Raw genomic sequence first — 25,674 nt, forward strand, 5'->3', positions numbered from 1 at the left:
GATCTTACTGTATAGTCCAGGCTGGCCTGGGACTTGCAGCAATCCTACTGTCTCAGTTTCCTGATGGTGGGATTACAGGTGTAAGCTACCATGTCTGCCTTGTTCTTTCTTGTATTTCTTAAAGCTCGTGTGTGTGTGTAGCCATGGGCAGCATCTCACATCTTCAGAGGAACACAAAGAGGCTGAGTGTTGCCCTCAAAGGAGAGGAAAAGTAAGGTGGAAACTTTTCTCTGTTGCTTTATTCTGATCGAACTTCTGAGGAAACTGAGAACACACGGAGATGGTCCCGGGGCAAGGCTGGAGGAATTCGACAGCCCTGAGCCAACTGTCTTTACTGCAGCGCAGTGGTTTTATTCTTGTTTATTCTGTGGTCCTAGGAGGTCTCACTCAGGATCTGAAGAGTCCTGGGCAAACATTGTAGCACTCACTGAGCTTTGACACATGAGCACTGGGGAAGTTTTTGATGAAACCCACACACCAGCTTGTCACTTGACATGAAGGCGGATCTGTGGCCTGTAGTCATCTTATGCCAGTAGCTAATGTCAAGCAGAACTCTGTCTTCGCCATATAAATGGTCTGAGGTTTTTTTTTTTTTTTCTTTTGGACAGGGTTTCTCTGTATATCCCTGGCTGTCCTAGAACTCACTTTGTAGACCAGGCTGGCCTTGTACTCAGAAATCCGCCTGCCTCTGCCTCCTGAGTACTGGGATTAAAAGCGTGCGCCACCACACCCAGCTAAATGGTCTGAGTTTTAATGTTGATTCTAGATAATGAACTTGAAAGTCTTGCTGACAGTATCATTTCATCCAGATTTACGTGTTTGCAGCATTAGGCACTTTAATTCGCTGCCTGTCATTGTACTTAGCTCAAATATGTGCCAGATAAAACTCGGATGAACCAGACAGTACTCCTGCCTCTGAGCGGTTAGCTCTCTCGAGAAGGTATTTTCCTGAAGTTGGACATTTCATGTCTTCAGGGGAAAGAGGCAAGAGACTTTTCTTCAAGTCATCTTTGCTTCAGGGACTAAAGGCTTTCCCCAGGGCCAGCCTCCCTGTCAATAAACGGTGATTCAGAGCAAACCACTTGGGGCTCCAGGACTTCTAGGGGAACATGGTGAACAAGCCAACACCTATCTTCTTTACCATTTCCTAGAGTTTTGTTTTGTTTTTTAATTTTCTTTTATTTCTCCCTCCATGAAGGATATGCATGGAACTTCTTCAAGGATTGACAACACCTTTTAAAGAATGTACACGGAACACTTTTATTTAGTCCATGGAGACAACACTGGTTCATCCTGAGGCAGCCCTGCGGCTACCCGAGGATGCTGCACCAAATGTGTTGGTATCCACAGAATGGCACCTGTTTGGCTTTGAAGCAATTTGTTGAGAAAAATGTGTTTTTTTGGTTTTTTTGGTTTTTGATTTTTTCTTTTTTAAATCTTCCCTGCGGGGTCAGATCAGCTGTCGTCCTCAGGGTCCCTGCTTCCCATTTTGCAGTGGAGAAAAGCCTGCTTCTTACAGGTGTCTGGAGTCCTTCCATGTTTTCCTCTTCCCTCACATTTCACGAGCCCCGCTTGCTCTAGCATCTCCTTTCCCCCTCACTCTGCTCCAGTGGGCCTCTTCTGAGCATCCTTTCTTCGGCCTGTGGATCTGCAAGGTGTGGTCCTGCGCATGCGCACCCTCCTGCATCCAGAAGCCCTGCTCTGTGGTGTGTGGCGGCGACTCGGAACCATCACTATTTGCTCCTTGTGCTTTACAGACATTGTTAGCATCCTGCGTTTCTCAAAATTTCTGACACTGAGGCAAACAGATTTGATCTGTTGCGTTCTCTTGTTGTCTTATTTTGTTTGTTGAATCAAGATGTCATTCATCCCAGCGTGTTCTCAAATCCACAGGGTAGCTAAGGCAGGCCTGAAAATCCTAATCCTCCCACCTCCCAAGTGTGTGCCATGCTGCCTGGCCTGTTTTGTAATCCTGAAATACAACAGAAAAACAAACAAACACCCCCCCCCAACGCACACACACACAAACCCTAAAAACCTCCTTAGCTCAGGTGCTTCTGTAAAATACACGGCATAAAAATGCCTACAATTTTATGTTTAATTCTTATGGGTGTTTTGTTTGCATCTGCGTATGTCTGAGTATCACATGTATGCAGTGCCCTTAGAGGCCAGAGGAGGGTACTGGGTCCTCTGGACTGAAGTTATAGATGATTGTCAGTTGCCACGTGAATGTTGAGAACTGAACCTGTGTCTTCTGAAAGAGCAGCAACTGCTTGTAACCCCCCAGCCTTCCCTCCAGCTCCAGTTTTTTTGTTTTCTGTTTGTTTTGTTTTTTAAGGCTAGATTTCATCTTAGGGCTGGGAATATGGCTCAGCATTATAACACACTTGCCTAACGCATACTGAGTCTGAGTTCAATCTCAGGACTGCAAAGAGAAAGAGAAGGATCAGCCTGTATTAATATAATTTTATTCCTATATAAATATATATCTCTGTCTGTGTTAAAATTAATTTGATTTTTATTTTTGTTCTCTATTCTCCTAAACAAACTATCTGATTTACTTTATTTTTATCATTTCACCCATGCGCACAAACCAATTGTGAGTAAACTTTCTTGTGGATATGGCTATGTCATAATACATGCATCTCTCTATGGTCATGTCACAATACATGTATCTCTATGGTCATGTCATAATACATGTATCTATTTATAGTCACATCACAATACATCTATTTCTCTATAGTCAGGTCATGATACATGTATCTCTCTATGGCCATGTCATGATACATGTATCTCTCTATGGTTACATCACAGTACATGTATCTGTCTTAAACCACTAACCAAATATTGAACTAAAGATGAATACAAATTGAGAGGGCATCTTGATTTTTTTTTTGTCATCTGGGCTGTTTCTCTCTTTTTCTGAGCCAGCCTTTCAGTGTTGTGTAGATGCTTAAGGAATTTGGATGTTGAGGGGCTTGTGCCTGCTGTGGGCTCCATAACACAGATGCAGAATGAGGCCGAGGTCACCAACAGCCATTCTCTAAGGACTGCTGAGGACTCCTGTGTGTCTCTCCCTTCTCTTCTGCTAGTTCAGTCATCTAACGATGGTTGCCTTTGTCAGCTGTCACCTGCTGTGATCCTATCAACTCTGGACAGATCCATGGAGACTGCTTTAGCCAGTGCCCATTGAGGATGGCTGGCAAATGCTTGGGCTTTTCTCACTCAGTTTGAAGGCCTCCCCTTCATTCTGTGTCTGTGTCTGCCCCCTGTGAACACCCTCCCTCTGTGGCTCTTTTAGACCCAGTCCCTTTTCACAAGAGCCCTGCTTTGGAAATGTTACGTGAGGAACATGGATTTTCTTCTCACAAGAAAGGGATCTGGTCCCAGAGATGCCGTCTGCTATCCTACGGACACTGAGATGCCATTGCTTCCTCTGCCCCCCCCCTTTCTGTGAGGTGGGAAGGATGATGCCCATCCCATAATGTTCCAGGAACCACAGGAGTGAGGCAGGCCCTGCAGGCCTTCTCCTCTGCAGATGCAATTCTTCCTTTCCTGGTGCTCACAGGGTACCCAGGTTCCCCTTTCCTTCATGTACCCTCACTGGAAGTCACACTCCGGTCTCACCATCAGAAACCTGACTTCCTAGACAACACTGTGATTTACAGTATGCCATTTCCTCCGTGAAGCGCTGGCCTTTGGACCACTTAGGGTCTCTGGTACATCGACAGTTCTCAGAACTCCGGCTGGGGACTGACTGTACCCTCCACTTCTAGATTGGGCAGACTCTGATGCAGCAGATGCTCTCACACAGTCCCTCCTTATTGTTCAACTCACTTATGGATATTAAGCTGTGTAGATCAAGTGTCTGGGGAATCCCCAGTTCAGAAGTGTTCTAGTGTGGAGAGCTGTGCCTCTCAGAGCTGGCAAGTGTGGCACGCCTCTTAGCAGAGGGCGACCAACCGACCTCCTATCAGCCTCTGCTACATTCTCACAGGCTCCCGGAGTGTCAGGAAGTGCGACTTTATTCTTAAATTCCCAAGGACTTTACATTTCAAAAACCTACAGCAGGGGCTTGGTCAGCATTGCAAAGGGCCTTTATATTCCTATGGAACCAGTTTGCCGCTGGTTATTTCATGTATTATGCATAAATTCTAGAAAGAAAAACATCTGACTAGCTACAGGCTGCCAAAATTCTGTTCTGTCTAATCTGCTAAAAATCACAAAATTAGTCCCTCTGATGATAGCACAAGTTTATCTTAGAACAGGAATTAGAGCAACAGACTTGGAAACTGTCTCAGAGATTATCTTTAGATTTTTAAAAAGTGTCTTACAATCTCTTTCATCAAAAGAAACACAGTTGGCTGGATACAGTGGCCTGATCCTGTGGTCCTGGCTACTTGGGAGGTTAAGATGGGAAAATGGCTCACAGCCAGGAATTTGAGACCAGCCTGGGCAACATAGAAAAACCCTAACTCCTCCCTCCCCTCTCAACCCAACTGCTGACTGGAGATTCTGGCTAGTGATCTAAGAGATATAATCTCAGCTTAAGCAGATAAGTTTTTAAAAGGAAATTACATACCGTGAAGTGGATGCTCTGTATCTTTAGATATACGCAGAGATGTACACATGTACATAGGTGTCTGTGTGCACACATAACCAAGTGCGTGTGCACATATACACGTGTGCGTAACCATAGCCACAGCCGTTGCCCTTGCACTTGGCCGTGTGAGGTCAATTTTGAAGGACAGACATGTTCTTTCAGCCGTTGCTCACTGTCTTTCCCACTAAGCCACATCAGCTCCCACTACTACCTAAAATGCCTGGTCAGCTCAAACCAGCCCTTGTGTCTATCTCGTCCTGGCTCCCTGTCTAAGATACCCCTTTCCCTTAAGGTGCCTCCCACTTAGAATAAAAGCAGCAAAGAGTTTAAAAGCTATCCTTTAACAAGTCAAGCTCCACCCCCTGAAGCTTGAGCACCCTGGGTAACATGGCTCTCAAGTCACCTTACATTTTGCTTGGCAGTGGTATTTAGTGTATTTAGTGCTTAATGTACTTATAGTTTCTTTTTGTCCACTTTGAATGGGGATTTCCTTTTTTCTTTATAATTTCCCTCCCATCTACCCCCAAACTGGCCCAAGTAGAGGTTTCTCTTTCCTTCTTGGGGGTTTCTGGACAGCTCCTCCCCGTGGTCCTCTGTTAGTGTTATCTCTGCTGCTGTCTCAGGGCTGCACCTTTGCTGTGGGAAAGCCTGTCTTGTTCTCAAGCTTGGGCCTATGCCTGCCTCTGTCATTTCAGGACAGGCGGCTGAGCACCTTCCCCATCTGTCAGGAATACCTGTTTTCTGCCTTCTACTATAAAAGCTGAAGCATCCAGTCCCAATGTTCCCACTCACCTTTGCAGCCGAGACCCAAGCTTTGAATCAGAAACTACAGATCTAGTGAAGAGAGGGGTCACATAGAATTTATTGTAATGGATGGCAACATCCTTTTCTGAGAGTTGTGCTCAGTGACAGTGCTCTGCCAGGGGCTGGAGACTGCATCTCCACGGTCCACTGCATAACTCAGTGGATTTCCACTTAAAAGCCATCAAGTTCTCTGTAGCTTGCAACCAAATCTTCCTGCTTGGGCCACTCAGTGGCCTGGAGCCCTGCAGTGGACTCTGACTTTGCCTCTGACCCCGTCTGATTAACCTTAGCTGAATCAGATAAATGCTCAGATCTTTGTTTGAAAATGGTGGTACTGCTGGTGTCTCATCTCTGGTTTGCTTGGGGAAGTGAGGTGCTCACTGCTGAACACCACTGTCTGCAGGCCCGACCTGGCCGACAGCACGACAGCAGGGTGCGGGATCTTGCTCTTGGCATTCTGGGGTCTGCCCCTCTTCTGTGTAGCAGTTCCTGCTCTCTGCTGCTGCTTGTGCTCTCTGTGTTTAACCCCATTGGCCAGTTACTGCTCACTAGCAAGCTGCTGCTTGCATCTTGACAGGAGTAAAAATGTTCTTTGTTCTCTGTTTACTGATCTGATTGAAGGGAAAATGCTTTAGGCACCAGTGAGCTTCAGGGTTTCCCTGGCGATGTTGACTCAGGCGAGAGAGCTCCTTAGCAGAGAACTGAAAAAGTCATAAATTGTGGCCTTTGGCCAGGAGGTGAGGTTTAAAGAGACCAGCATGGCTGCAGGCTTGGTGCATGGATTATTGGAACCACTACTGTGAGGGAGGTTTCCGGGCATAGTCAGAACTCTTATTATCTCTAAAGAAAATAGGGAAGGGTGGGGCAGGAGCTTGTCGTCCTTATCCAACCCCCGCAAATGGAACTGTCCCCACATGGCTTAATAACCTCTGACCTACACCCCTGACTGTTGCCACTGGAAGATAAAATGGGCTAAACATTAATGTTATCACCTTAAAGCTCACCCTGGTACAGGAGATGGTTTTCTTCTGGCTTGGCTTGCTGGTGTTTTGGGGTGTGTGTGTGTATGTGTGTGTGTGTTAGTGTCAGAAGTAGCCTTGAGAATGGTTGGCATTTTGTGGATACCCTTTACTGTATCTTCTAGGAGAGATTACAAGCAGGTTGCTTTTGACGATAGGCATGTTCAAGACTCACTCACCAGTGAGACAGAGGATGGGATTTTATCAGAGCTCTTCAGTGTACTACTTGGCTACTCAAAATAAAACATAGCTGACAGAAAAAACACATCTCTTGCCTCAAAGGGGATAAGAGAGAGTTTATCTGGGATCCAGATATGAGTTAGGGTGGCCTAGGGACACAGATTTAGCTTACCCCAAATTCCATGTTCCAATAAGGTAGCAATTTCATTAACTTTTCTATGGTGACAGAAGAAAGAAAAGTCATGAATCAAGACACTTTCTGAATTCACTGCCACTGCGTCCTGAAGGCAGGCGACAGCAGTTGGGGTGGGAGAACCCTGTCAGAGACCTAAGATGCCGCCGGACACACCACCCTCTGCTCTTTGGTTGGTGAAAAATCTGTAGTTTTACTATTTGTTCCAAGAGATAATGGCTGTTTACTAGGCTAAAGATGGTCCAAGACCGATTGCAGTGAAGCTCTGGACCTTCCATGTTCCAACACCTGCAGTGACCACAATTTTAATGAGCCACTCAGCCTCCAAGGTGCAGCTGCTTTTGCAGAATTCTCATTCACAGTAGGCAACAGGCTTATCTGGGAAATATTCCTACTGAGCAAACGTGGAACAATTCTAAAACAAATTGATACTGAAACTGTACAATACAATCCACAAATGAAGATGTGTTTAGATACAGGAGTATCTGAACCAGAGTATCAGCTGGAAAGTGGAGGGTGGTACCCAGCGGAGGGTGGCCAGAAGTGTGGCCTTGTAATGCTCTGAGGAGGAGCGAGATAGACCAGGACCTTTCAGGAGATGTGTTGCATTGTGAGCCATGAAAACCAGAAGAGAGGATGAGTGTGGCCATGCCCACAGGGGAAGGAACTGGGGATGGGTGGGTGTCACTGGTTGTAGGCCATCATGTGGTGGGAGGTTCCAGCCTGGAGAGCTTGTGCATGAACCAGACTGCAGACATGTTTCTAATGCATAAAGGAAAGACCGCTGTGCCTACCAATCTTCATTCTCTTGTTTTCTTTTTCTTCAGACACCCTGGAGCCCACTTACCAGCAGCTTCAGAAAATGAAACTGGACAAGAGTCCCTTTGTGGTCGTGTCTGTGGTTGGGCAGGAGCTCCTGACAGCCGGCCACCATGGGGCTTCCGTGGTTGTCTTAGAAGCTGCCCTGAAGATTGGCACTTGCAGCCTCAAACTGAGAGGCTCTGTCTTCTCCGCCCTGAGCAGTGCACACTGGTCTCTTGGCAACACAGAGAAGAGCACTGGGTACATGCAGCAAGACTTGGATGTAGCCAAGACCTTAGGTATGTGTCCCGCCTGCATGCAACAAAACATTTAGCTTCAGGGTCACAGGTTTCAAGGATCCTCGTACAGTAAGGGTCCAAGGCTCCCAGGAGGCCTTGCAATGTGATGAGCATGTTCAGAATCTTCTTCATGGCCTTCCAGCTCACAGTTTTAAGGTCCCAGTTGCTGGGTCTGTGGGTGACTCAACTTCATTTTAATATTGGCCTCTAAGAGAACCCACCAAGGTTTGTCAAATACATAGAACAGGCTGGGTGTGGCAGGCCACGCTGATAGGCAGAAGCAGGTGGATCTCTGTGAGTTCCAGGCCAGCCAGAGATGTACAGTGAGAGTGTGTCTCAGATGAAACAAAGGAGAAGTCGGGTGAGGGGTGGGCACAGCATATTCGAGGTTCAGAACTTGCACTGTGGAGACAGATGATGGTGTGATGTCACTGCCACCTACTAACTGGGGCCTTGGGACTTTGTTTCTTGGTGTTTTGGCGGCAAGGTCGCAGTATGTAGCCCAGGCCAACCTTTATCCTGTGAGCCTCCTGCCTCCTTGCAGGGGAGAATAGGAGGCATGGCTGTGACTGTGGCCGCTGCTGTACTGATGATTATCCAGGGACTTTCAGGTTACAGGAAGGAGGGCTGTGGGGATCTGCCATCAGATACTCATAGAGAAGTGATGTATGAGAGGAGGCCCGGAGTCAAATGGCTGAACCAGCAAGCTGATAATTGCTCAGAACCAAAGGTCATCTGCAAAGCGAGGAGGACACCCCCAACAGCAGCTGGCTTGTGTCTCGGTCTGCACCCTCCCTTCCGAGACCCCTCTGCCCCCCATGCACGTGTGTGTTACAGTAATAACATTTGTCCACAGAGTTAGGTTCTGGGATCTTATCTCCGGGTATGGAGTCTAAAGGAAAGTAACTTAAATCCTAGCCAGTAAATTTGTGGCTTTTAACAGAAGCATATATGTTATAAATAATGCTGTAACTTAGAGAATTTTTCTCCTTAAATCCAAATCAGGTGACCAGACAGGAGAATGCCGAGCTCATGGGAACCTAGGCTCTGCATTCTTTTCCAAGGGGAATTACCGAGAGGCCCTCACAAACCACAGGCATCAGCTGGTGCTCGCCATGAAGCTCAAGGACCGGGAGGTAGGAAACTCACTTGCAAGCCAATGCAGAGCCCCTTTATCTGTGCAGGAAGCGTGTGGGGCGCCTTAACATCTCCGGAAGTTCATAGTCATTGCGACTGTCATACCTGATCAAGTACTGAATGTCAATTGCATAGTCCTTGGGTATGTACAAAGAGAGAAGGTCTTGTCTCTGACGTCAGGAGCAAGCAGCCTGCTCAGGTGCGTCGTTCTAAGTCCCTTCAAGTGTGCCATGAAACTCACAGGGAAACTGGCAGGGAACTGTGTCTGGTGACACACTAGCTCACACGAGCTTTGTTTGTGATCTAGTGTTACGATTGTCCCTCCTTCATTTTGTTTCTTTGAGAGAAGCCTGATGAATTTATGGGAAGAGCCAAATGTCACAGTGAAGACTGTACTTGCAGTGTCGACTGTGACTTTCTTTGAAAGTCGATATCTAGCATAGCTGGCACAGTGAGAAAGCCTGCCTGTCTGCTCTTGGGCAGAGGGTGGACTTGAGTTTCAGGTGTACCCAGCCCTGAGTTGTAGCTGCACATCCTGGCTGTGGGGCCACCTTCCTTTCTTCTGTTCTATTCGGGGATTGGTGACTGATCTTCACTGTCCTGCTTTATGGCTGCACAGTTGTATAGGGTCATGTATAACATACGTGAAGTGCTGCTGTAGTGCCTGGAATTCCATGGCTCCCTTCCATTAAAGCAGTTTTATAAATTATGGCAGCTGGGCGGTGGTGGCGCACACCTTTAATCCCAGCACTTGGGAGGCAGAGGCAGGCGGTTTTCTGAGTTCGAGGCCAGCCTGGTCTTCAGAGTGAGTTCCAGGACAGTCAGGGCTATACAGAGAGACCCTGTCTCAAAAAACAAAACAAAACAAAACAAAACAAAACACTAAAACAGAAAAACAAAACAAAACAACAACAAAAAAGGGTCAAAGTGGGGGGAAGGATAAGTTTATAAGTCAGTTCATATGTTCAGTTATATTTGCTTGTTGGAGATTTACAATGGGATGTTATTACAATTATATCATTTAAGCAACAGCCAGCAACTTCAGGTTTCTGGGGTTATCATCGGGCACCCATGCTAAAAAGAATCCGGGATTTTAAAACAGCATTTGAAAATACCGGACATGCAGAGAGCCTGGAGTCCCAGCTCTTGGCAAGATAGAGCAGGAGGATGGATCCAGTTAGAAGCAAGAGACTGTCCTGGACAGCACAGTGAGATCCTGTACCAAGTGGGAGGAAAGCCGTTACTGAGGCAGCTCAGGAGGGACTGCAAGCCTGACAACTGGAGTTCCATCCCTCAAACCACGTGGTAGAAGGAGAGAACCTACTGTCCCCCTCCCCTATCCCGCTAAGTTATCCTCTGATCTACAACACACACACACACACACACACACACACACCAATAAACAAATTTCAAAAAAAAAATTGTTTTTGAAAGGAAGGAAAAGCAGATACCTTTAGCCCCAGCAAGTAGCATTGCTGAGACCTCTGAACTAGGCTGGAGCACATGAAGACCGTATTTCATTTCACTGCTTTGTTATTTTAAGGAAATGTGAGAGGGCCGGATTTAAAGAGGTGTTCGCCTCTGTGCATGGCTGGCCATTTGCTCTCGTAGGAAGGTGTTTGGAGGCTTTGTCAGCACTTTCATCCTCCCCCGCTTATCTTCCGTTCCAAAAGCCCAGCCGGGCTTATTATGTTTATTCCTTGTTTATTTTGAGACTGGGTCTCACTTTGTAGACACCGCCCTGGTTAGGCTGGAGCTCTGTGTAGACCACACTGGACTCTTCTCCTGCCCTGTCCACCTGAGAGCCAGGGCTACAGAAAGGTGTGTGCCGCAACTCCCTGTGGACAACGGGGCTTGCAAAGACAAAAGTACCAATGGCATTAAGAAGTAAGAGCTGGCCAGGTCCTGAAGGGTGGGACAACTATCTACAAATATGCCAAGACCTTTATTTACCTGTTCTTTTCTCACCTGTGAGGTGTTTGCATTGGCCCAGCTTTGGGAGGGTAGAGACTCTCACTGGTGCAGCCGTCCCCTGGGTCTCCCTCGTGCTATGTTTTTTCTGTCTCTGGGCTTATCTATCGCCTGGGATTATTTATAGTGTGTGAACTATCAATGTGCAGTGTGTTCTTGGAAATGATTGACATGAGAGCAGAGGGGCCCGCGTGACACCAGTGCTTCTTCCCTCTCTCCAACTCTCTGACCATGTAGTGGCCACCTGCGCAGGCACCTGCCACCTTCCTGGTCCGTGGCACGTCCACTGCTGTAGTAACTGCAGACCTGCCCATCAGGAAGCCCACAGCCCAGCCTATCCACAGAAGACAGCCCCTTACAGGGCTAGCTTTAAACACATTTTCTTCTGTCCCCCTGTGAAGGATGGAATGCATTTAGCTGCCATGACCCTTGTGAAGCCCTCCCCTCCATCCTTCATTTTCCCTCCACCAGGAATAGAACTTGGGCTCTCCCTGAGCCTCTTGGACACTGCATTCTCTTCCAAGTTGAACCCCACCGTTCAACTTCCCCTCCAAGTTAGAGATGCTGACGGTTGTAACAACTTTAGCCGTCCTCTTCTGGTTTGAACGTTCTGACGCCTCTTGCTACAGGTCCAAACTCCTGCTTGGTGTCACTCGAGAGCATGCCTTCTGTTCCCAGACTAATGTGGACCTGGGTGTATCTCTTGTTTGCCTCTGGAATTTTAGAATGGCTTCCATGTTCTTGAAATGTACTATTAGATTCTTGGCACCTCTCTGAATTTTTTTGGCTCATAACTCTGCTTGTGATCTGACATATAGTAGTGCTCACTAATTCTTCCTTTCCTTTTGGTAAGAGCATTTGAGATGGACTTTCTCAGCAAAGCTCAGATATACAAGATGACATGACCGTAGTAGTTTCCTGGTGCATCCAAGAACTCAGGATTTGTTCATTCCACATGACTGACTGTGTTCCCTTCCCACTTCATCTCCACATTGGTGGGCACCTTGCCATCTCTGCACCTCCAAACTCTAGGGCTTGACTTCCAGGCCCCAGGTCTGAGCGAGGTCGTACTGTGTTTTCCTTACAGTGAGTTAACACAACACTCAGACCTGCTGTCATTCCCTGCTGTTAATTTGACACTTGGGTTGTTCCAGGATCATGGATGCTGTGGACACAGCATCTCTCTTAGCTTCTCCTCCTCTTCATATGATGGTAGGGAGTGACCCCAGGACCCTGTGCATGCTAGACAAGTATTCCAATGCTAAATGCTCTTTCCAGCCCACACTGAATCTTTAAATTTTTTTTTCTTTTTTTAATGCTGTTGTTTACCTTATATGTGATAAACTAAATGTCTTTATTCCTATGTTGTTGAAAACTACCTAGTAATAATCCTGGAGTTCACTGTGTCAGACCTTGGAGGAGTGGGCAAAGGGCAGCAGCACAATAGTGTATGTTGTGTTTAGCTGGAAGTTCTCATAGGCAAGTTGGGAATTCTTATATCTGCAGCTCCTCCAGAAGCCCCAGGCACAGGCGGGGCTCGGTGTGAGCATATACATACAGCGCCCACCCCTCCACCCCACTCCACCCCCGCCCCAGCCAGGCGTTTAGTACACTGAGATGTGAAGACTCTGCTTAGCAACCAGCAGTGAGTGCTGTCTCGATCGATGCTAGGTCGCTATGAGTTAAGCCAGGGACTGGTCATCGTCTCAAGGGGTCTTCAGGAAATGGCTGAGATGCTGGGATATCTGTTGCATTATGCTGACCTGGTAAGAGTTTCATTTCTTTAAAGATAATATTTGTTTTGAACAATTGCGTAGAAATGCATGGAGGTAACTAAGCTTTTGCCACCATACTGTTACCATTTCGGACACACTCTGTTCGCCATATGCAGTTCTGTTTGGGTCGATTCAAATCAAAGCTGAAAACCCGTTTGTAGGATTGTTTTTTAACCTCCTCCACTTATCTTTTTCTCCTGAATGTAAAGTCTTCTTCATAATGATCCCAGCCTCCTGCCCCTCTCACGGTTCCATATTTAGGGGTTGCAGGTGTTTTGGAATTATAGAATGGGAGGCAGTGCCACAGTGGCTAAGCCGATGAAAGCTGCATTGTGTTTTATCTTTTCCTTGGGCTGCGTTACAACACACCAGCTTCTCTGGGAAATGCTTCTTGAATCTTCTAGCACTCAGGTAAATTGCCCTCAAGAAGTCTGTTCCAGTCTCACCAACAATGGGGCCTGGGTTTTGCTTCCTTGCCTGCTCCAACATGAGGCGTTAATATTAGAATATAAAACTCTGCTAGGTAAGTTTAAAAATTAGCATCCCGTCTGTGTGTGTTCAGAGACAGGGTCTCACTGTGTGGCCCTGCTGGCCCGGAGCTTGCTGTGTAGACTAGGCTGGCCTCGAACTCACGAGCTTCTGCCTCAGTTGCTGTGTCAAGGGCGTGTCATTCTGTTTGTGTGGCTTTGGTCAGTCGGATGAATTGTTTTCAATTGTTCCATATACAACTTCACTCTCTGGAGACAACGAGGTCTCATTCTGTGGCTCAGGCTAGCCTGGAACTCACATCTGTATAGCCTAGGTCGCCCTGGAACTTGTGATCTCCCTGCCTCAGTGTCCCAAGTGCTGGGATTACAGGTGTGTGCCTCCAGGTCTGGTTCCTGTCTGAGTCTCTGTTTTCTGTACAGGTTTTGGATGTTTTGTAAGGGCTGGAGTGTCTATCACCTCACTGCATCTTGAAACTGTGTGTTAAGTATTGTTACCGTGTGATGCGCTCACTCACACCTGCTTCGACAAGCTCCCACTTCTGCTTCTTTGGAAGATGTTATACTTTACTCTGCCTGCTTTAGCGCTTCAGGATCACTTGTTACACTCTGGAGAATCTTCCCTTTGGATTTCTGTTTGAGCTCTGTACATGCTAAGTGTGGGAAAATGATTACTATAGGGAGTCGCCCATGCAAGAACCAGCTCTTCTCCTTCATTTATTCTTTATACTTCTTGCTCACATACATTGAGACAGGTCTTCCTGCATCCTCATCGAGCCTGTGGATGTGGCCCCCTGTGTCGTCTGGCATACCAGCACAGGAAAAGGATGAGTCCGAATTCATAAATAGCCAAGTGTAATTTTCTCATAGCAATTTCATCAGCCCATGACTTTGGTTGATCCTTTGAGTTCTCCAGTAATGCAGACCTCCTGCCAGTGATGGCAGTTTGTCCTGCCAGCTTAGGCAACTTTTACCCTTTGACTGCCTCACTAATTAGAATTTGAAGTGCTCTGAGTAGTGGCCACGCCCGCCAGCTTGAAAAGCTCAGCCTGTGATCTGTGCTCATTCGCTCTATTTGATGTTTTGTTGCTCATGCCTCGGGTATGTGACAGCACTCCGTGGGCACCTGTACTGGGACAGGCTCTCCTCAACACTCTTCCAGTTGGTCTTCTTTGCTCCTCTCAGAGACAGTTTGTTTCTATATCCACACCACATAGGCAATGATACCATGTATCTGTATAAAGTCTAAGAGCTACATTTGAGAGAAAACATGATGATTCACTCAGTAGGGTTATCTCCTCTTGTGTCAATTTTCTTGCAAATTTTCTTTACCCATTCCCCTGTTGAAGACACATCCATAGTTCCCATAACTTGGCTGTCATAATGTATCCTTTTAAATGTAACATTGTCTCAGCGACATTTAGCTGCATGTTATATGTTCTGTTGCATTATTTTTATATTGACATAACACCCTCTGAAGCAAAGGCAACCCCAGTAAACCCTGGGGACTGGAGATTACTCACCACATCCTGCTACCTCGTGCATCTGAGCTCTGGGAAACTTTAGGATTTTACCAAACAGTAAGATGGCAACTTGAAAGCCATTCATCTGCTCACCTTTAGAAACAATGGGGTTTCCTTTTATGCAATTACTCTCAGATACTTAATAGGGGAGGTGATACCTTCGCCACAGGATTTTTCATTGAGAGTAACCTTCTGTCTCTTTTAATGGCTTCAAAATTAATTTCAGGTGCCCACAGAGACCTTCCTGTGAGTGAATATTAATTGTCAGGAGGGTCCATAAATTACATTATATTAAATGTTCTCGAGTCAGGAAATCTGATATGCAAATGCACAAATGCCTCCAAAGGTCTTCCCGGCCTCATTTCTCTCCGGAGCACTGTGTTTCTCTACCCATCTGATTTGCCCCCTAGGACCCCGCTTTGGCTCCGTGCACCTGCCTCAGCCTTCAGCCTCTGCCTGCTGCTGAACCACTCTTGGTTTTTCACTGAGGCCACCTCCCTGTCATGCTCACGACTCTTCTGGTGACTGGATTCTCTTATTTCTGCAGTAGGAATCTGTCTTTTCTCGCTTTCATTCTCTTTAAGAAACTCTATGAGTTGAGAAGAAGGGGTGCTCACTCCAGGGTCTGTTAACATGGCCCAAGAAACAAAAATGGTGAGTATGAGTTTAGGTATCCTACAACCTTGAACTTAAATTTTGCCCCTGTCGATAATTGCTGTGTGGCCCCAAGACAATCTAACTCTTTAAATGGATGGATGGCCATTCGAGTTGTTTCATTTTCTGGGGCTTTAACAGCTTTTCTTTGAATCTTCTAGTGAACACCAACCCTTATTTCTTAGGTCTTTGCTGACACATGCTTAGAATGATAGATTTTTGCTAGTTATCTGAAGTGGTTGTAATGAGGAGTGTCATACGCAATTTAAGGGATTCCTAAACTCTAACAAAAATAGTTCAAAGTGAGTATGGGGCACAGGCATCTGAGCAAGTAACTTTGGACACTGTCACATGTAGTTAGGATGCTGTTGTGAAATTAAATGTTATTTCATAGAAGCTGCCTTCAGAGCACAGAGCTTGCAACTCTAGGATTCTGAAAGGATTCTGCTGCTGTCCTAGGAGTCCTTGGGGATCCTTGGGGGTCACTGTTTCCTCCTGGCTTTATCATCTGTGTGTGCACCATATGTAACTATGGAATAGCAGTGACTACTCTCGGGTAACATGGGTTTATCTCAAATATTTAAGGGAAGTGGGCACTGCTTCGAAGAGGCATTTTCTTTTGCTGGGTGGCTTTGTATACATATCTCCTGTCACACTGGAGCGTGCAAACGTCCTGGTTTCTGAAAGTTCTAGTTTTCTAAGTTCACCCTGATTCTGGTTTCTTCTCTGTCTGACCATTTCTTACACACTTTTCTCACCTGCCCTTCTAAAATTTAGTTCAGACCGTGAAGTTACCTGTTCATAAAGCTTTGCTAGGTTCAGTTGCCTCTGGGGGGAATCTAAATACCTTCATAACCATCCCCATGGCCTGTCCACTGTTCTCCCTGTAGCCCCTTTGGGTCCACTTGCCATAAGTTTGTCCTTCTGCACATTAGCTCATTCTGGTTCCCCTGTGTGGAAGCTCCCCTTTTGACCCTGTTCAGTTTGCCTGAACATCTCTGGATCCCCAATGCTCTTTCCCTGTTCTCATTGTTTCTATCTGACATTGTGTGAACTGCTGAAGAGGTCCAATTTAGCGTTCACTTTGCGGCCTGCTTCTGGAAATATATGTCTCTCAAGGTCACTCGGCTTTACCACTTCAGTATCTGCACTTAGATCTGTGGCCTTGCTTGGTTTGGGGCAGAGAACAAAGTCAGGTTTCTTCCCGCGGATCCAGCCCTTGAGACCCTGCAGTGCGTGCTGCTGTCCCCATACGTCCTTCTGTCATCATGCAGACAGCACAGAGCTTCTAATGAGTCTCATCTCTGACATGGCCATTCTCACGGCTTTGTTGTAGGCTGAGATTGTGCTGGCATCCCCCTCTTTCTCTCCTACATGTGGATGTGATGTGTTCCTGAACCAGCTCGTCAGCCCACTTTCTCTAGACATCCAATTGCAACTATGATTAGAATAGATCTCAGCTTTATATATTTATTGGACAGTGGGGCTGTAGCCCATTTTCTGTGCATTTAAATATAACTGTGTATATATAAAATACCTAGTTGTGTATTTCTTTTCTTTTTCTCATTTTCAATGCCAAGAAAATATTTTTTGTAGTTTTGTTTTGCAATTCTTATTTGTATATATTTATGTACATTTATGGGGCATGGTAGGACATGTTTGATTCATGCACACAAAGTACATGTTCAAGTAAGAATAGTCAGTAATACTGTCTCCATGTGCATTGCCTTTCTTTAAAGCTTTCATTTCACTTTTAACTATGTGCATGTGTCTGCATGGGAGGTTGTGCACCTTCGTGCAGCATCTTTGGAGATGAGGATTTCTGATCCCCTGGATCTCAGATTACACAGTTGTGAGCTGCCTATCATGGATGCTGGGAACCCAGCTTAAGGCCTCTGCCAGAGCAGCATGTGTGAGCCATACCTCCAGCCCCCTATATTATCATCTCTATGTATTGAGAACCTTCTGCTTCTTTTCCTCTACCTATTTTTTTAAAGATTTATTTATTATTATACACAAGTACACTGTAGCTGTCTTGAGACACACCAGAAGTGGGCACCAGATCTCATTGCAGATGGTTGTGAGCCACCATGTGGGTGCTGGGATTTGAACTCAGGACCTTTGGAAGAGCAGTCAGTGCTCTTACCTGCTAAGCCACCTCACCAGCCCTCCTCTGCCTATTTTAAAACCCACAACACACTGGACACAATACGCTTACCCCCGTGTACTATGGAACACTGGGGCTGATTCCTGTTATCTCAGTGGTGTATGGCTTTTCTCTGTCCCCCTCCTTCCCTACCTGTTCTGAGACCACGACTCTACAGTGCTTTGCTGTGATGGAGGACCTGCGGTGCTGTTGTGTTCCATCTAACAAGATGTCCTTCCTCTCCACCCACATGGCACAGGTGATTTCATACTTTATGGCCATGTCTCTCTACCATTAGAAAAATCTATTGGTTGGCAGACCTCTTGGGCTTTTGTTGACAGTGCTGAAGGGGACTCAGGTATCCAGGCATCTCCTGAGGCATCGAGATCGTTTCATTTCATATAAATCAGCAAAGGAATTTTAATTTTTTTCAAGGCATCTTATCTGTTTTACACAATGCAGTATGTCTTGAACACTGTGCCAGGTAATCTTGCCTCTTTGATAATAGCCATCTGTCCTGGAACTGTTGGATCACCGTGAAGGGACACCATGACCACGGTGACTCTTTAAAAAAAAAAAAAAAAAAAGCTCTCTAACTCTTTTCAGCTTTCTTGACTGCAGCATGCTTCTTTCTCTGTGTCTGGTTCCACTCCCTCTGAGTAGCACATCCTGGGCAGGCATCCCATGGCTCTGGCTTGGGTCTCCAGGGTAGTGTTAGGGTTCCGTTTCACAGCTTCAAGCAATGGTTTCTCCCAGTCTCTGTGCAAGGACACCCCTGGAGCATGCCTGGCCTCAGCAGCTTTCCTTAGCCATGGAGGGAGATTCCACAACCCCTTTCTTGTATCCCTCACTCTAAAACCAGAACCAAGTGGCCGAAGCCACCAAGGTCTTCCTCTTGTTGGGGCTGGGACTTGGCCTCCTTGCAAATTCATTTGCATCAGCTTTCTGGGTTTGCCGGTTTCCTTCACTGTTTAAGCTCCCTTTTATTTTATTTTTCCACAGCTGTAAGCTCAGCTGGCAGGGTCCTGCCCTGAGGTCACCGTTCCCTTTATTCCATTTCCTTTAGGAATTTTATCTCCTTGAGCGCTGGACTCAGCTCCATCACACTTCCTGATGCTCCTTTTCTCTCCAGACCATACACTTTTCACTTTCCCTTGCTCAGACTGCTCCTTTTCATCACAGATCTGCATGAGAGGGTCCACTAATCACCAAGCAACAGAATCAATACTAGGCTGCTCTGAAATCTCCTCTACCTACGCTGTTAATCCAAAAACTCTATCACTTAGCCTCAGGCATGTTTTTCAGACAAGGGCAAAAAAGCAACCACATTCTTCATCAAAATGTCACGAGAATGGTCCCTCTGCCACTTACTAATATTCTTCTCTGAAATTTCATGAGTTGGGCCCCACATCTCAAATTGCCCTGGGCACTGTCTTCCATGTCACTGCTCAGATGGCCCTCTAGGCCCCACTTATTGTGTTCAACTGATTTCCTAATCTAAAGTCCCCATGTCCACATTCTCCAAACAGGCAAGACTGTCTCAGCATTACCCTGCTCCTTGGTACCATCTGTTGTCTTAGTCATAGTTCTATTGTTATGAAGAGACACCATGACCAGGGCAGTTGTTTAAAAGAAAGCATTTAGTTGGGGCTGACTTACAGTGTCAGAGGTTTAGTTCATTGTCATCATGGTGGGAAGCATGGTGGTAGACAGGTAGACTGTGCTGGAGAGGTAGCTGAGAGTTCTACATCTGGATTCACAGGTAGCAAGAAGAGAGAGAGAGAGAGAGAGAGAGAGAGAGAGAGAGAGAGAGAGAGAGAGAGAGAGAGAGAGAGAGAGAGAGAGAGAGAGAGAGAGAGAGAGACTGAGCCTGGCTTGAGCCTTTGAAACCTCCAAAGCCCAGTCCTAGTGACAAACTTTCTCTGACAAAGCCACACCCCCTCCAACAAAGCCACACCCCCAACAGTGCCACTCCCTAAACATTCAATGGCCTATGGAGGCCATTCTTTTGTCTTGTTTTTATTTTTGAGACAGGGTTTCTCTGCGTGACCATGGCTGTCCTGAAACTTGTTCTGTAGACCAGGCTGGCCTCCAACTCAGAGATCCACTTGCCTCTGCCTCCCGAGGGCTGGGATTAAAGATGTGCACCACTACCACCCAAACTATGGGGTCATATTCCTAGCACGTCTGTGGTGACAACCATAGTCATTCTGTTTCATATGCCTTTATGGTTGTTGATGCTTGATGCGTTTTCATATGCCTTAAACCATTTATGTCTTCTATACATGTATCCAGGGGCTAGAGAGATGACACTCAGCTGTCAAAGTATTTGAAAAGAACCCACATGGGAGCTCTGGACCCCCCACCTGACACCCAGAAGGAAAGAGCTGCAGCTCACATATACTAACTGTCGTATCCATTGGGTCAGCACACACCACATGTTGTGCCTTTGCTGTGCGGATTAGGAGGCGACCATCGCTCTCATCCTTGGAGGCTCTACCCTCTTGGAGGCCCCTCCTGTTCCAGGCCAAAGCTGGTGATGGCAGCTCGTAGCCTGGAGCATCCAGGCAGTGGCAGGAGCCTTAAAGCTTCCTCAACTCGCAACTTCCAAGCTTGAGAGCAAGTTTTAGAAACTAGAAAACACAACTACGTCTGATTCGCTCCCCTTCCTTTTTGCAGTTATCTCTGCTGTTAAGAGACTAAATTCTAAAACTCACATCAGTGAGGGTTCCTTTTACAGGCTCAGCACGCTACTCACAAAGGATCTTGTAAAGTGAAATACGACTCTTCATGATTATGAAAGCGAGGTGAATTATGACTGCCAGAGGCTCCCGGCACCTGTGGGTTTGCCAGGCCAGGAGAAAACAGAGCTTCTGGGTCTGCGTCAGCCACAGGAAGTTACTCAGATGTCTCCCAGGGACACCCCTCCACCACTGCACTGTCTCCAGTGCTGTTTCCACACAGTGTGTATTATATAATCTGCACTAGTGGTAGTGTGAAATCCATTAAAAGGTCTGTGGTGTGTGTGTTTGTGTGTGCATACGTGTGTGTAAGACAGAAAGAATGTGTTTGGGGTCGTTATTTTACTTCTAGTAGTTGAGGGAGTAGATTAAAATGTAAAAAACATTCCATTTGAGCCTAGAGCTCTGTCCTCACAGGGAGTATTGAGTTCACAGGGGAAGGCTTGGCAACCTTCTGTGTCTCACAGACCTTTGAGAAATGATCAGGACAGCTACACAGTAACTCAGGTCACCGAGACAGCAGGACTTGCAGGAGAGGCGGTCGGACCCAGTGCCGAGGGTGAGATCTTTACATTATAAATCAGCTGAGTCAGACCTCTTAGGCCCGAGGCCAGTTATCAAAACTTCTCTTCAGCCTGCTGATAAAACAGTGATGACCTCAAAGGAAAGAGCATGTGCAGCAAGTCTGCACGAGGCTGCTGCAAAGCAGTGCGCTTGCAAAGCAGGCCGCCTGCAGACGGTCCACTTCCCCCTATAAAACTCTGCATCATCACCATCACCACCACCACCACCATCACTACCACCATCCTCACCCTCACCATCACCATCACCATGCCTCCTATCATGTTTCTCCCCGTCTTCTTGTAGCCACCATGTCTTAGCTGATGGAATTCTCGCTTGCTCAGACAGTAGCCTTCTCCTAGGGTGGCTTCCCATAGTGAATGCTATAGAATAAGGCCACTAGCTGAGCATAAATTCAAGGTCACTAAGAGTTTAAGGTCATCCTCAGCTACCTGGCAAGTTCAAGTCTAGCCTGGGCTACATCAGACTTGGCCTCAAAAGAAACTCTGGTATTTCTAAATCTCTTAAAGTAGTCCCTTACTTATTTATTGAGTCAGAGTCTCACTTTATGGCTCTGGCTGTCCTGTAACTTGCTATGTGGCTCAAATTGCCATCAAACACACAGAGATCACCAGCCTCTACCTCCCAAGATCAGTAACTGATAGCATTACACACACACACACACACACACACACCCCTCTGGACATATAAACAACAATTTCTTCACTACAGAATACCATTTCCAGCAGGAGAGCTGTAGTGTCTCCCTTCACACATGAGAGGAAAGTATGTTTCTTGTAAGAGGAGCACTGAGCATAACTGTGCATGTCTGTCAGGAACGGTTGAGACTCGGCACAGTAGGATGGCCGCATTGCTGGAGTCAAAAAAACATTCCACACTCGTACACCTGGGTGAGGTTTCTGGTTCCTTTGGTGCCTTGAGATCCTGTGAGAAAACAGGAAGAGCACACCAGTAAGATGGCTTTAGCAGGCTGTAGCACAAACTACACACCAGTTTTATTGTTTGGAGCAAATCATGACGTAAAGTCTTTCTCTCCTTGTTGAAAGTGTAATGCACACACAGTTAGAAGGCCTCCAGAGCTCGCAGAGACAACCAGACCGATGGTTGTCTGGAAAGCTGCTTTAGAAACAGGGGTTACAGAACTGAGCCTGGTGTCCCCTGCAGAGCTGTGTTTTCCAGTCCTGTGGATTAGTAAATGTGTACTCTGCTGAAATGGACTTTAAGAACCCTCTAAATAGAATTCAAGGTTCTTTCTTTCTCTCCTTTAATAAAAAAGTTTATTTATTTATTTATTTTCTTAATTATGGCTGGGAACATAGCTTAGTTTGCAGAGTCTTGTTGGGTGCAAAGAGTCCTGAGCTTGGTCTCTGGGGTGGTGCACACGGGCATCCGGGCACTCACACCAGCATCCTGGCACTCAGAAGGCAGACACAGGTGCTCGGGTATCTTTGCCTTTATGGTGAGTTTGAAGCTACTCTGTTTTAAATATCATACAAACATTTTGACTGGCATAGAAATCAAACACATTTATAGGGAGTGTTGCATTTATAGGCCTTCTCTTCCTGTGCTGGGGGCTGAGTCCGGGGTCGTGCACACGCCAGTCAGATGCTTCACCATCGTTTCTTGGTGTTGGTATCATTGACTGCTGGGAGCCATAGCTACCCTACTGTACTCTAAGCATCGGAGAGTCAGTCCTCTTCAGAGCAGCCCGAGTCCATTAACCACGGTGGGCCCATCCCCCACACAGCCTTCCTCCAGGCTGTCAAGTGGCCGGTGTTGTTCACGCACCACAGCCTCCTATGCTTCTGTTTCAGTCTTGTGGGCACTCTTAATAAATAAAAACTCCCGCATAGATCCTTCTGTTTTATATTTGTCTATCACTAAAACTGGTTCTCCATAGACATGTCTTAAGTTAGATCTAGATAATGCTCTGTAGATGAATTAGGGACGGAAGCTACTACTTCTCCGGCTGCCACAGTCCTTCATGTCTCAGTTGCAAAGAGGAAGTGACTGGAGGACACACAGCTACTAGTAGAGCAGGAGGAGGAAGAGTTGTGTGTGTGTCGTCACAAAGCATATCTGTGTTTCAAATCGGGTTCTGTTAGCACCCATGTGTTTAAGTGAACTTCTGCTGAAATCCGATGTGTTATGGAGAGTGCATGAATAATTCCCCAAACGGATTTTCTGTGAATTTCACAAACTAAGCATGCCTTTCTAAGCTCTGCCCACTCCATTGTTTCCAGCTGCTCAGGAGTCCGGGCCACAGGAAGGACGAGGGCTGTCCCGAGGAGCCAGGACCAGGCAAAGTTTCCTTGGTTTTTGGTTCCTCTTGTGCCTCCCCTCGTTCTCAATGCTACTCCACCCCGTTAGATCCCTCGTGGCTCCGGCAGCTTAGATTTTCTGTTGCTTGAGCATCCCTCCGATTTGTGGATTCTTTGTGGTGTTTATGGTTTTTTTTTTTTTTTTTTTTGCCTTTGCAGTGGCCTTATCAGCTCTTCTCACACAGTGTCCAGGGTGTGGCCTGCTTTGTCACTGCCACCTTGAGATTCACTGAGGCTTGAATTCTGTCTTGAAGCTTTTACCCCATTGCAACATTCTCAGGCATCATCTCTTAAATGCTTTTCTATCCCATGGTTTTTGTCCTCTCAGTCTCTCAGAATTGAGACTGTTTCTAACCTTATTTCTGTTTCCTCCCCCTCCTAGATCACACACTTCTCTCTCTTGTCCCACTCTTGTATGGGTGTTTGGCTTGCACACACATCCACGTGTGCCATTGAACATCAAACCTGAGTCTTCTCAAAGAGCAGACTGTGCTCTGAACCACTTAGCCATCTCTCTAGCACCTATTATTTATTTTTAATTATGTGTATATGTGTGAACATTGTGTGTGTCTCTGGATATGTACATATGGGTACAGGTAATTTGGAGGCCAGAGATGCAGCATCCCTGCAGCTGGATTAAAAAGGGTTGTGAAATTCTTGGCATGGCTGCTCCAAACCCAGTTCAAGTCCTCTAGAAGAACAGTGCACACTCTTGGCTGATGAGCCTTCTATCTCTCCAGTCCTGAAATTGTCTTAAAGTACATTTTATTTCTTATTGTCTTATTTTGTTATATTAACTTTTATTTTATATGCTGAGTGTTCGTCTTTATGTCTGTGCACCACATGCTTGCATAGTACCTGCAAAAGGCAGAGGAGGGCATCACACACTGATACTGGATCCGCAGATGCCAATTATCCACCATCTGGGTGCTTGGAAATCAAACCCAGGCCCTCTCAGCCACCAAGACGGCTCTCTTACCCCATCTTAATGAGGTTTTAGTTGAACATTTTCATATCAGTTACTTCACATCCCACCGCCAAGTTCATGGATCTGTTTCCGTTTTCTTTCCATTTCTCCTGGTTCTGTTGTGCCTGGTTCCTTTCATACTGACTACTGACCATGATACCTAAACTGTGCTCAGCATATCTTAGTGATGTGGTCTCTCCTGGGATGGGGGCAGCTTCATTGACATCTGAAAGGCATTTAGAGGTCATCTTAATGGAGAGAGATAAACCCTGGGGTGATCCTAACACCTGTTTCTGTCTATTCTCAGTTCAGCTTTGCTCTTTGGTCCTCACTCTAAGCCTGCGGTGCTACCATTAGAAGCTTTTGTTTTTATCTGTGGTCCCAGAAGAACACCAAGAGCAACATTATCAGTGTGTGTGGTTCTTGTCTTCCCCGTCGTCATAGGTGGGCACTGCCTCTGAAGTCTGACAGTGAAACGCAGTGAGGGCGGCGCTGAGTCGGAATGCAGCTTCCATGGTGCAGTCACTAAGTCATGGCTTCCTTAGTAGCTTTGAGCTAGTTCTATCTGCTGGTGTGGGGGCTGCTGAGCAGCTCTGGGAAGAGTCTGTACTTCTTGGCAGCCACCTCACACTCACCTTTCTCACTGGATGACTGCACACCTAGTTTCTGCCTCTGCCAAGGGTCTCTGCTCGTCCATCCTGCCCCTAATGCCAATGCAGCTCACTGGTGCCTGAAGGTGGCTGTTGAATTATACAGCTCTGTTCTACTTGTTCCTGGGAGCCAGTTTCCTCTGCTATGAAGCAGTGCGTTGTGTGTGTTTTATAAATGTTTTGATTCCTGATGCTATTTATTTAGTACTACATCTGTGGACCAGATGAAGCTCTCAGACTGTGCTTAGCCTTCATGTTACAGCAGTGACAGCCAAGGCTCTGACAGATCCACCAGAGGACACACAGACAGCTACTGACTGTTTGGTCAATGGCTTCCAGCTTGTCTATTTGTCTTACCACTGCTTCACTGATCATGGAGTATTTGTGGACTTTCCTCGTTACCTGAGATTATAAACCATAGTTTTTTATGATCTCAAATAACTCAACCTTGCCTTGATTTGTTTGCGTTGTTTTCTGATAGACTTCATTCAATGAGAAGAGAGCTCTTATGCAGGGTCTCAGCAGAGATGGAAGTCCCACCCCTGGTGAGCAGTGTGTGCATGAGACTTGGAATCCATCTTTAGCCCATAGTCAGCGATGACTTGAGTCTGGAGGGGATGACACATAGCACAGCACACTTTCCGCCTGTCTGTCTGTGAGGCTGTGATCATAGCACAGCACACCTTCTGCCTGTCTGTCTGTGAGGCTGTGACCATAGCACAACACACCTTCTGCCTGTCTGTCTGTGAGGCTGTGATCATAGCACAACACACCTTCTGCCTGTCTGTCTGTGAGGCTGTGATCATAACACAGCACACCTTCT

The 25,674-nt window shown here is 46.4% G+C and overlaps 1 protein-coding gene across 3 annotated transcripts in view; it reads left to right on the plus strand.

Moving 5' to 3' along the window:
- The window catches only part of Ttc28 (tetratricopeptide repeat domain 28), a 413,454-nt gene that overhangs the window by 210,988 nt on the left and 176,792 nt on the right, over nt 1-25,674 (plus strand). For all 3 annotated transcript variants that reach the window (XM_029476931.1, XM_029476933.1, XM_021163930.2), the window contains 2 exons: nt 7,627-7,899; nt 8,905-9,035. In XM_029476931.1, coding sequence (XP_029332791.1) covers nt 7,627-7,899; nt 8,905-9,035 — 404 coding nt within the window. The remainder of the gene's footprint in view (nt 1-7,626; nt 7,900-8,904; nt 9,036-25,674) is intronic.

This window comes from Mus caroli, chromosome 5, assembly GCF_900094665.2.
Source record: "Mus caroli chromosome 5, CAROLI_EIJ_v1.1, whole genome shotgun sequence".
NCBI classification, from domain to species: Eukaryota; Metazoa; Chordata; class Mammalia; order Rodentia; family Muridae; genus Mus; species Mus caroli.